The sequence below is a fragment of the Haliotis asinina genome, chromosome 10 (genome assembly GCF_037392515.1).
Source record: "Haliotis asinina isolate JCU_RB_2024 chromosome 10, JCU_Hal_asi_v2, whole genome shotgun sequence".
In the NCBI taxonomy this organism is placed as follows: domain Eukaryota; kingdom Metazoa; phylum Mollusca; class Gastropoda; order Lepetellida; family Haliotidae; genus Haliotis; species Haliotis asinina.
Window position 1 is genome coordinate 18,292,628 of NC_090289.1, and position 11,754 is coordinate 18,304,381.

At 41.3% G+C, this 11,754-nt stretch overlaps 2 protein-coding genes across 4 annotated transcripts in view; one reads left to right on the plus strand and one right to left on the minus strand.

Moving 5' to 3' along the window:
• The window catches only part of LOC137298287 (armadillo repeat-containing protein 8-like), an 801,735-nt gene that overhangs the window by 519,610 nt on the left and 270,371 nt on the right, over positions 1-11,754 (plus strand). The gene's annotated exons all lie outside the window — the stretch shown is intronic.
• Positions 5,676-7,860, minus strand: LOC137298555 (lysozyme 3-like). The gene is made up of 4 exons (XM_067830856.1): positions 7,807-7,860; positions 7,536-7,570; positions 6,461-6,572; positions 5,676-5,926 (listed from the first exon to the last, which is right to left on the minus strand). Exons 1-4 carry the CDS (start codon positions 7,853-7,855, stop codon positions 5,727-5,729), a joined length of 396 nt encoding a protein of 131 aa, XP_067686957.1. The 5' UTR covers positions 7,856-7,860; the 3' UTR covers positions 5,676-5,726.

Genomic DNA, 11,754 nt, shown 5'->3' on the forward strand with positions numbered 1-11,754 from the left:
CTCGGATTGACTACATACTTGTGATAAAAAGTATTTTGGAGGTGTAGGAACATTGACATCACCCAAAGTTACGAGCTCGAGTTTACTGTAAATACGATGAACAGTGGTGAAAGTGTATCCTGTTAAAGGGGCACTGATGCGGAGCATTTTCCGTGGACTGGTGTAAACGTTTGTTATTGTTTTTCTCCCGTGAGTACCCGGATGATATCCCAGAATTCGTGACTGGTTCGTGACCTCTGCTGCGCAGTCCGTAAGCGCAATTGATAGTTTAATTATAGACAGATCAACTGAGGTGAAGTCAATTGTACTTCATTACAAATGTATTATGAAAACAAATGAAACACTTTGAAGGTTAATCATCTGCCAGTGGTAGAAATGGTAAAAAACTATTAGGACGGAAAAAGTAACGAAGCCAATGTACGTCTCTATATTTTGTCTCATAACCCTAATTAGTTTATTGTCATATTTGTATGATTCTGAAAATTAATAAAAGAACACACGATTTGCTTATACTCATAGTAAATTTCTAACATAACAGCAACATTTATACATTGTATAGATTGCCAATGTGGATCCTATTTCACACACATAAGCGATCTGCTGAATGCTACAACAAATAAATTAAAACAAAATGCAAATAATGAACGTAAAACAGACTAATTTTACAGCAACAGTGTCAGGCTACTACCTTGTTCAGGAATGTATCCATCAATATCCACGTAAAAGAAATCGTATTCCATTCATCTGCAGCTGGTAAATAATCCTGCTCTGTGTCGCGTGTCTTACAACTGTCTCATTTGCGAAAAAGTAACACATCGTTTCACGTCTTTCGTTGGTGAAAACTAGATAAACCTCTCATTGGTCTCCCAAGATAGCACACCTGGCAACTAATTGTATGATGTCCACTATTCTAAGTAATTTAGTTGACCAATATTGAGCAATCAATCAATCAACGCAAGGGTGGTTAATTCTTTGAAGGGAGGATGTTGTTTTTGCACTCACACTTTACGACAGGGTGTAGTCATCTACACACACTGCCTTTTGACAAATCCGCTAGAAGAACAAAAGTAATTAATCAATCAGTGTGTTATCGGATAATCCTTTGATCGATGTTTGTTTTTGTAACTCAGGTGATAAACCCTCTTGCATCACTTACATGCACATATTACATAACATACAATACATTTGCCATTACAGACCTTAATTTATAATGTTGAGTATTTACTCCAGACAGGAGAAATGCCAAATGGGAACCTTTGTTGAGTAACCGAAGTGGTGTTGCTACTAATTATACCTGTTATAAATTCATGAATTGACCATCAAGAGAATGATGACAAATAACACGTGTAGGTTTACACCATCAAACGCGAGTTACAGCAAGGAAGATGTAATCTCTGTGTCGCATGCAGCCTGAAAACACTTATGGGCCGAAACTGTTTTGAGGATACCAACGGAATTTCGTTACATAAGGAATACACACAGGCATTTGCTGTGTACTTTGGTAAATAAGTGAAATAAGTTTTTTTGTACGTAAGACAATTTTCAGATTTCTCTACCAAAGCCAAGGTCATCGTTTTTTTGTTTACGAATTCAAATAAATCAACTGTGTGTTTTATTATCATAAATAATAAACCATTGTAGCTACCATAGCTACCAAAATTTACGTATGCTATTTGCTATCACAGCTCAACCAACACTCAAAACTACCTAAATATACAGCTTTGCAATCTTCCGTACTGAAACAAATGGCTTGCTACGTGCCTGTAGACATCATATTTTCATGTAACATGATTAAATATCGAGGTTAGTAAGTATACCATCCAAGCATCCGAAAAGAACTACACTGCTGGGATATATGGTTACGATCAGACAAGGAATACCATGGATATTTTTAAACAAATGGCATGTGATGGGCATCCGGCCTCCTGACTGTTTAAGTGAAGAAATTTTGCTAATATGGACAGGAGCCCAGTTCCTTTGTCCGTCACGGTCGAAGGAGTGGGCACTGACCTATTTGCGGTCTGCTTTCGTAATTAGACCGTTGGCGAGAAGCATTATTCGCTCCGCATCAGTGCCCCTTTAACGTTAAGGTTCTTTTCCATGTTGAAACTAATGTAGTAGTTGAACCGAAGGTCAGTCCACAAAAGAAATCGATGTGAAACCAATAAGAAAAAAAATGTTTACAATTCTTTTCTTTTACTACAAAGGTATTACAGTGACATGGTGATAGTAATATGAAAAAAGGCACATTACCGCTGATTCTCCATACAATGCTTGCCTTCTTCAGAATGTAAGATGAGATAGAAGAGTTACCTCCCTTTACATATGCGCCAAGGACATCAGATCTACATGAGAGGAGGGCCGAAGTACATTCCATGATGTAGCCAGAGTGTAAATGTTCTGGACACGAACAGCTAACACCGTTACACTACACTCATTGGTTACAGCTACACGAGAGGAGGGCTGAAGTACATTCCATGATGTAGCCAGAATGTAAATGTTCAGGACACGAACAGCTAACACCGTTACAGTACACTCATTGGTTACAGCTACTTAGCATCCGCTTCCGGAAACCGAATGTCCGGATTATCGAGGCAAATTAAGAAGCCATAGACTGATAACAAGCTGAAGTCTTCCTGCAGGCGAGACGTCCGGATTTTCGGGGTCCGGGCTAACGGGGCTTCACTGTACCATGTAGACGTTCTGGTCACGTAGAGCTCACATCCTTACTCTATATAGTATTGATGTTCTTGACAAGTAGAGTTAACACCCTTACCCTATATTGTATTGATGTTCTGCACACGTGGAGCTAACACCCTTACCCTATATTGTATTGATATTTTGCACACGTGGAGCTAACACCCTTACCCTATATTATATTGATGTTCTAGACACATGGAGCTATCACCCTTACCCTATATTGTATTGATGTTCTGCACACGTGGAGCTAACACCCTTACCCTATATTGTATTGATGTTCTGCACACGTGGAGCTAACACCCTTACCCTATATTGTATTGATGTTCTGGACACATGTGCTTACACCCTTACCCTATATTGTATTGATGTTCTGCACACGTGGAGCTAACACCCTTACCCTATATTGTATTGATGTTCTGGACACATGTGCTAACACCCTTACCCTTTATTGTATTGATGTTCTGCACACGTGGAGCTAACACCCTTACCCTATATTGTATTGATGTTCTGGACACATGTGCTAACACCCTTAATGTATATCGTATTGAGGTTCGGATATTTAGAGCTTATAATGTCGTATTGATGTTCTGTACACTTAGAATTCACACCCTTATACCATATCGTATTGATGTTCTGATGTTCTGGGCATGTAGAGCTCTGGGCATGCTTACACTTTACAGTTTGACCGGATATCCTCTGAAGTCCAGGCACCCTGGCTGCTGTGCTCTCACTCGTGGCAGTTGATCACGCAACTGTAGAACCCAGATGTTCCGATCTTGGGCTGCAGTGGTCCAGGTCTGTCTGCACCATGACGGTTATTTGTTATACCTGTTTGGTTACAACGAGCTGCAAGCTATGATATCTTGCTCAGACTAACATTCAGACGCCTGGCAACAGAAGATGTCCATCATGCAGTGTTTCAAAGGCGATGTTCCGTGACGCAGAGTCAAGACGCGATGTAGTGATCTGATCTTGAAATTCCTTGACAACGGCTGCCGATTTCTGATGCGAATGCTCTTTGCTGCACAATTTGAAATGGAAGGTGATTTCTGTTGTGTTGTGGCGATGCCTTTCTAATCTTTGTAAATCAACATTTTCATGTAAAATCGATTTTTTACTAGTGCAGTTGTGTAAAATCGTGTTATCAACACTTTTGTAACGTATTCTGACGATTGTTTGAACACAATAGATAATTAATAGATTTTTGAAAAGATGCATTTAATGTTTTTGGATGATATATCGCATCGATGTTCTTGAATGTAGAGCCAACACCCTTAACCTACATCGTATTGATGTTCTGGACACATGACCTAACACCGTTACAGTATATCGTATTGATGTTCTGGACACATGACCTAACACCCGTACAGTATATCGTATTGAAGTTCTGGACACATGACCTAACACCCGTACAGTATATCGTATTGAAGTTCGGACATTTAGAGCTAACACGCTTACATTATATTATAAATTGTGGCGATGGTGACGCCGTAGCACGACCCTGACGTCGGGTTTCCTGGCTCTGTACTGTACTGGTCATAAGACATATCCAAGGGATACCTGCACAGCTGGTGTGTCTCGACGTGTCTTTTGATAAGAGTTGATGATAAACGTAAATAAAGATAAATGTATTAACTACGTTTGCTATCCGGGGGCGGTATCGGTGTGGTAGCCTAATGGTTACAGCGTTCGCTCGTCACGTTGATAGTTCAATTCACCACATAGGTACAATGTGTAAAGTCCATTCCGGCGTTTCTCGTAGTAATATTGCTGGAAGATTGCCAAAGGCGGCGTAAAACTAAATTCGCTTACAAACTCTATCTGACCATCTGACATTAAGAGATAACGGTCCTTAGTTTCCCGTGTGCGTTACCGAATTGACTATGGATGTTCAAGAAAGTGGAACATGGCCTCTTAGTTTGGAATATTCCATCTAGTTCATAAGTTCCCACCACCGCAAATGTCGTATACTAAACGTTGAAGTATATGTGAAACGTTGCCCATTTTTAATAATGTTGAAGCTATAATAGAAACCTTTCAGAGAATTACTTCACTTAAAGTAAATGTTTTACTATCTGTTTGACTATCCGTACTTTTATGACTGTTATCCTGTCGTAATGATGTGAAGGGAAGCATCTCACGTAAACCGTTGATGTCTACGTGTTTTCGAGCAGAGGATGCTACTGGATCTCTAAGCCATATTCCACTCTGAATCGGTGCTCACCGGATCAACGTTATTCATAGCTTTAACATATGGTATACCTGTATAGTTCATATCTAGAAAATAAGATTAAGTCCATTAGGTCTGTTCATCATTTTGTGAATATATGATTGTTCATTTATCGAGGGACTGACCACATTAAGATTTTTCAGCTCCATCTTCAAGACAGAAACGTGATCTACTGCTATACTAGACTGCCCACTCTGTCTTACCTTGTGCCCACTGTACTCAGTGTCTGGTCAAAACGATGTTCACTATCTACCAAGTGTTCACACAGAAACAGCCAACCCGATGTTCACTATCAACCCAGTGTTCACTGTACACATTAACCAGCAAACCCAATGTTCACTCTACAACGTAAACACTACATTTCCACTTCTGACAGTGTTACATCATAGCAAGGACCAAGGCTTGAGCAACACCACCATCACAGTAACGAGCGTGGAGTATTGCTGTGGACATCCCTATCACATTGCAACGATTGTGCGGCCACTGCAGTTCCCAACAATACATGATAGTAACTATCACAAACCAGGAAGATGACCGTTCGTCACTATCAGGGTAAGCTGACATAGTTATTACCGTCATGTGTACAGGGGCCTAAGGTATGTGATCATGTTATCCCTATCACAACCCAAGTAGGTTGTCCCTAGGACTGCATTGACACATCTGTGGCTGGTGTATTTGTGAAATTGAAACACTCGTGCTCACCAAATATGACTCCTATAATGGTTTGAGAAACAAGGCAAACGCAATTATCAGGTGTGTATTGTCACAAAGTGGGAATCTGACGTGTCTCGACGCATCAACCGTAGTATCCCTGGACTCTGCTCCAGTACCCGAGCGTGTTGCTGTGTACGCAGCCCTTGGGGCCGCCGTTGTGGATTCTGGCATAGTCCTCGCAGGTAGGGGTCCTTCCTCCGGTGCAGTATGTGCCGTAACGACTCAAGTAGGATCTGACACATGAGTCTGCGCAGCTCTTGTCTTTGGAACAAGCCTCCCAACCTGCATACATCCATATATAATCCACCGATTATCATGAATCGATACATTCATAGATCATCAGTTCACTATCCAATATCAGACAACACCTCACAACGATATCAATAATCATCAGTCATTATTTGGTCAGTCCCTAGATCATCATTAACAATGCACAATCAATGTGTTGATGATAATCATGAAACATTACTAATGCATCCATCCATTCACCCATCATCAAAGTAAACATGAACAACCCCTCCATCATCAAAGAGTACATCCAATCCCTCATCAAACATTACATCACCAATTCCTCCCTCATCAAACATTACATCACCAATTCATCCACCAGTCTTACCCAACAGTACATCAGCAACCAGTGCGTCCATCACCAGATTATAAATAAATGCATCACTAATCCATCCATACATCTTCCACCGGCACATCGCCAATCCATCCATCCACCTATCAGCAAACAGTACACAATCAGCGGCATTGGATTGTCTTGGTAGACCCTCGTTCCCAAATGTCAATTGAATCTATTGTGGAAGCACCCACTCGAGCCAGGACGTCCACAGTCAGTGTAGTAGCCCGCATGGATCTGATAGTAGCCACACGCTTGACCATTGACGTCAAATTTACATCCAAGAGGTTTACAACCAGACTCCACCTGTGCAACAATAGGGAAGAGGAATGAGTGGGTGTGTGAGTGAATGAGTTTGTATATTGCGAACTTCACGCTATTTCACAGCCTGGGTCGACAGAAATAGGATGACAGACACCAACTACTTCACAGTAGGACGACAGACGTCAAATTTACATCCAAGAGGTATACAACCAGACTCACCTGTGCAACAAAAGGGAAGAGTAATGAGTGGGTGTGTGAGTGAATGAGTTTGTATATTGCGAACTTCACGCTATTTCACAGCCTGGGTCGATAGAAATAGGATGACAGACACCAACTACATCACAGTAGGAGACCAGATACTTAACAATGGAATCACAGAGACCAGCTACACAACAATAGGATGACAGAGACCAGTTACATAACAATACGGCAGCAGGGAGACCATCTACATAGCAATAGGATGACACAGACCATCTACATTGCAATACAGTAGCAGACAGACCAGCTACATAACAATAGGACGACAGAGACCATCTATGTAACAATGGGGTGGCAAAAACCAGCTACGTAACAAAACGGTAACAGAGACATTAGCTACATAGGATGAGAGAGGTCATCTGCATAACAACGGGATGGGAGAGAAGCTAACTACATCACAATAGGATGGCAGAGGCCAGCTACATAACAATAGAGTAACAGAGACCAGCTACATAACAATAGCATCACAGAGACATCTACATAAAAATAGAATCACAGAGAAGATCTGCATAACGATAGGCTGACAGAAACCAGTTACATAACAGTAAGGTGGTAGAGACCAGTTCGTATCAACTCAATCCTTCCTCCTTGAAGGGTACAGACCACCCCCTTCTTCACTCCCACCCGAGGACAACAAGCAGTGTTTTACAATACGACAGGCACATATTTTGTACATGTGTAAAATACTCCTAATGTCTTAGGTCTATGTGGTTGACAAATTATGAATGAAACAATTCTTTTACTTACCATGCATATGGCATGAAGACATGTAGAGGAGATAGCTGTAAAGACATTAAAGGCATAAAATATCACGTTCCAAAATAGATTTCATTTACCGATTGTCTGAATAAATACTCCGAATCTAGCATTTTTCAATGATCAGCGAAGGTTTGGCACTAGACGTTGGTCCGACAGATATCTCATTGCATCACTTGTGCAGTCGTGCTGCTATGTAGACTGAAATATCTCTAAAATGTTATCTCTAAAATGCCCTAAACGGATTGTGCATACCACATACCTGCAGCTGCAGCAGCGACAAGGACAGCGAAGATTGCGAGCTTCAACATGGCGAGAATGAGAAGCAATTTGAATGAGATGGATTTTATAGGTTAACAAAGTACACACCTTGGTCTTATCGTGCATGAATCAAAAATTGCCACGCAGAACTGATTACTTATCTTCGTGAAGGTGACATTGTACTAGAACAGTTAAAAGCTCCAACACTACAACACCATCGAGACGAGCACCAGATGTTGAGAAAAATACCAAGATCCTAGAGGAGCCCCAATGAACGCATGTAACACCGGGATTTGTGCAGACCACTACGACCTGACAAGAATTGAGAGGCAAAAATAAAGTTTTCAGTGGAAGACATGAGAGAGCATCTGAATCACTTGCCAGAAAGGCGGGTTTAAGATGAAGTAAAAACCCAGTGACAATGGTTGGGAGGAATGCGAACAGCCATGAGGAACGCAAGGCATTTAGAGAACTGCGATTTATGAGCAATGGTAGAGAAGAACACAAAGGTTTCAGAAGGTCTGTGAAGATATAAGGATGGAGGGAACATATGCCGTCCGTGCAACTCAGCAGACGGTACTTTTCACGTGGCTTGTTTGACCTACAAACAGTACAATCTTCCCCACGCTCCCAGTCTTTTACGGGCACATGAAATGTTAATAATGTTTAGCACAGGCGTATGTCTAGATACATGAATGTGAATGTAGGTAAAGCAATTCATGTGAAACGTGAAACTAATGAATGCATATACTTCAAACCACCTCCGAACTACACCGACACGTTTACAGCAACACATTGTCCACATCGTAACTTGCAATCGTGTTTATGTGCAATATCTGACTTGATAATAACCATTCACACAGACCCTGGAAATATCGTATTGCATAACTGAATACCATGTGTCTGTGACACATGCCACTGAATACCTCTGTGTGTCTCGTGAATATGAGGAGCCATATATTACTGAATACATCTGTGCGTCTCGTGAATGTGAGGAACCATATATCACTATATACATCTCTGTGTTTTAAGTGAATAGGAGTAACTGTATATCTCAGAATACATCTGGGTGTTGAGCGAATATGAGGAACTATATATCACAGAATACACGTGGGTGTTGAGCGAATATGAGGAACTATGTATCACAGAATGCATATGTGTGCCCTGTGAATGTGAGGAACCATATATCACTGAATACATCTCTGTTTTGAGTGAATATGAGGAACTACATATCACTGAATACATGTATATGAGGATCCATATATGCTTTGAGAAAAAAGTTAAGCACCCCCTCAACAAAATGCCCAGGAACAGTTGATAGTGAAACACGGTGACAGTTTCATTAGTTTAATAGTTTGTCACTATTGTTTTGTGGCCGTAACTGCCACACATCGTGACGACAGAACACTGTTACTACTGGTGCGACGTTTGCCACTTGTATCCAACACAGCCCCGTAGCGTCAGTGACTGCCAAACTGGTTAGATCCAAGACAGTAAAGAACCAGGCAAGGCCTACTGGACTGACTTCACGGAGGATAATCAGGGTCCCCAGCTGACAAATGACCATAAAATACGTCGCTTAATTTGTAAGGAGGTGGAATGGAGAAGGATACACTGGTCCGATCACAGTCGGTCCTCGCTCCGTGCCAGAGATATCCAAGTGCGAGGCTGCCAGGCATAGAAATACTGTCTATACCACCAGGAACATGGGGAAGGATCCACTGGTCTGATCACAGTCGTTTCTCGCTCCGTGCCAGAGATATCCAAGTGCGAGGCTCCAGGCATAGAAATACTGTCTATACCACCAGGAACACGGAGAGGGATCCACTGGTCTGATCACAGTCGGTTCTTTCACTGTGCCAGAGATATCCAAGTGCGAGGCTCCAGGCATAGAAATACTGTCTATACCACCAAGAACACGGAGAAGGATCCACTGGTCTGATCACAGCCGGTTCTTTCACTGTGCCAGAGATATCCAAGTGTGCGGCTGCAGGCAAATAAATACTGTCTATACCACCAAGAACACGGAGAAGGATCCACTGGTCTGATCACAGTGGGTTCTTGACCTGTGCCAAGGATTTCCGAGTGCGAGCCTACAGGCATAAAATATAGCCTACACTCTCAAGAACATCTTCCAGATGGTTCCTTTCGGACGAGACTCGGTGATGATTTGGGGATGCTTCTCACTTGATTGCAGTAACAGGGCAATCTCATCGGTGAAAGATACATCCAGGAGGTGCAATATCCTATTGTCGTTTCTCATTTTGACAATCACACTCGTGCCCTAAGACCAGTGTACATGGATAATAACGCTAGACCCCAGCGTTCAATGCCAGTGATCAACTTTATCCAGAACAATGCTGTGAGTAGGCCTGAGTGCGTAGCCCTGATATGAACCCTGCCACTTACAGTTGAGAAGATCATGATCCTAGCAAAGCATGTGTCCTCTGTTGATGTTCGATTGCCCCTAATATCATATATAGTATTAAATATATAAAATAAATATATTAGGGGCAATCGAACATCAACACAAGACATATGCTTTGCAAATTTTTGCTGTATTCGTTCTGCTTGATGCCATGGTTATTTATACTGCTGCTATATCAGTTAAAAGGTGCATCAATGCAAAGTCAACTTGACGACGAGAAATTTGCCGTTTCCACAAAGCTCAAAGGAATATCTTGATTTTAAACCCGTTCTACAATGCACATATCGACTGGTAGTGTTTTCATGAATCTCGTATCACCAGAGTCGTTTAATACATTTCAACCATCAAACAAAACGGTCTATTCAGAGAGATTGTTCGATACTAGCTGTACTAATTGTCTGTATCGCTCGACCTTTTCGTGCGACATGTCTGACCCTTCAATACAAACCAAGATTCAATTCGCGTAAGATCATGGCGGATACACATGATGAGTCAACCGAACTTAACATACAGATGAGTCGATATCTGATAGTAAAGTAGCGCAGAACATTGCAACAAGCGAGACTAGATATTGACAGCAACAGGAAAAAGCCTGTCACGTTATTCTGGAGACTAGTTCACACGAGAATGATGATTTCCCCCCCTGGTGATTATATGACACTGTTTTATGAACATAGAGCAACTTCCTGGTGATCGGGTGACACCAGCCGCCCTATGTTGGTGCAATTCAATACTCTTGACAAAACGCTTCTGAAAATCATTTGACCAATAATAAACATGCAAACAAACATGCAACTGCTTTCAACAACAACTACTTAACATTTTTTTTATAAATTGGACTTGTTTCGTGTGTGTTGAAAATCATATTTTTGGTACATTTACAAATGTTATGTTAGAATTAAATTAAGACGTGCTCAATGTTTATATGAGCAGCGTGTAAGGAAGAACCGAAGTGGCTTTTCCATTACAACCATGGTTATAACACTGGACTGAAGTAACCAAGAAACAAATGATATTAAATGAAGTCGCACCTGGTTTGATTGATTTTTCGATATGCCTCAGGTGGCTACGACAAACCGACAATTCAAAATCATTTTGTGAACCATTCTAGTCTCTGTTTAAATAAATATATTACAAAATTTACATACTTCACTTACTCGCGACTGTTAACGCATAGAGATATGTAACGGATTGTGAACAACAGAGCAATGATATGCCCTTCGCATAAAGAAACAATTGTGACGTCACATTTCATTAATTAACCAGAGCCTCATCGAGGATTTTCTAGCAACACCTTGTCTGCCTCTAAGAAGCAAGTCGACAGCGAATTCGCGGTTCGCCGCGCATGGGTGATTTCATCTGTATCAATACTCCCATATAACAGAGGACACTTCACCCTAGAGACAGTGCTTCTTTATCATGTCAGTTATGAAGCACAGATACAGCTATTTGTTCGAATCACATGTACCTGGATCTATGATGAAAACATATGGACGCTAAGGAAAGAAACAAGTTTCGATA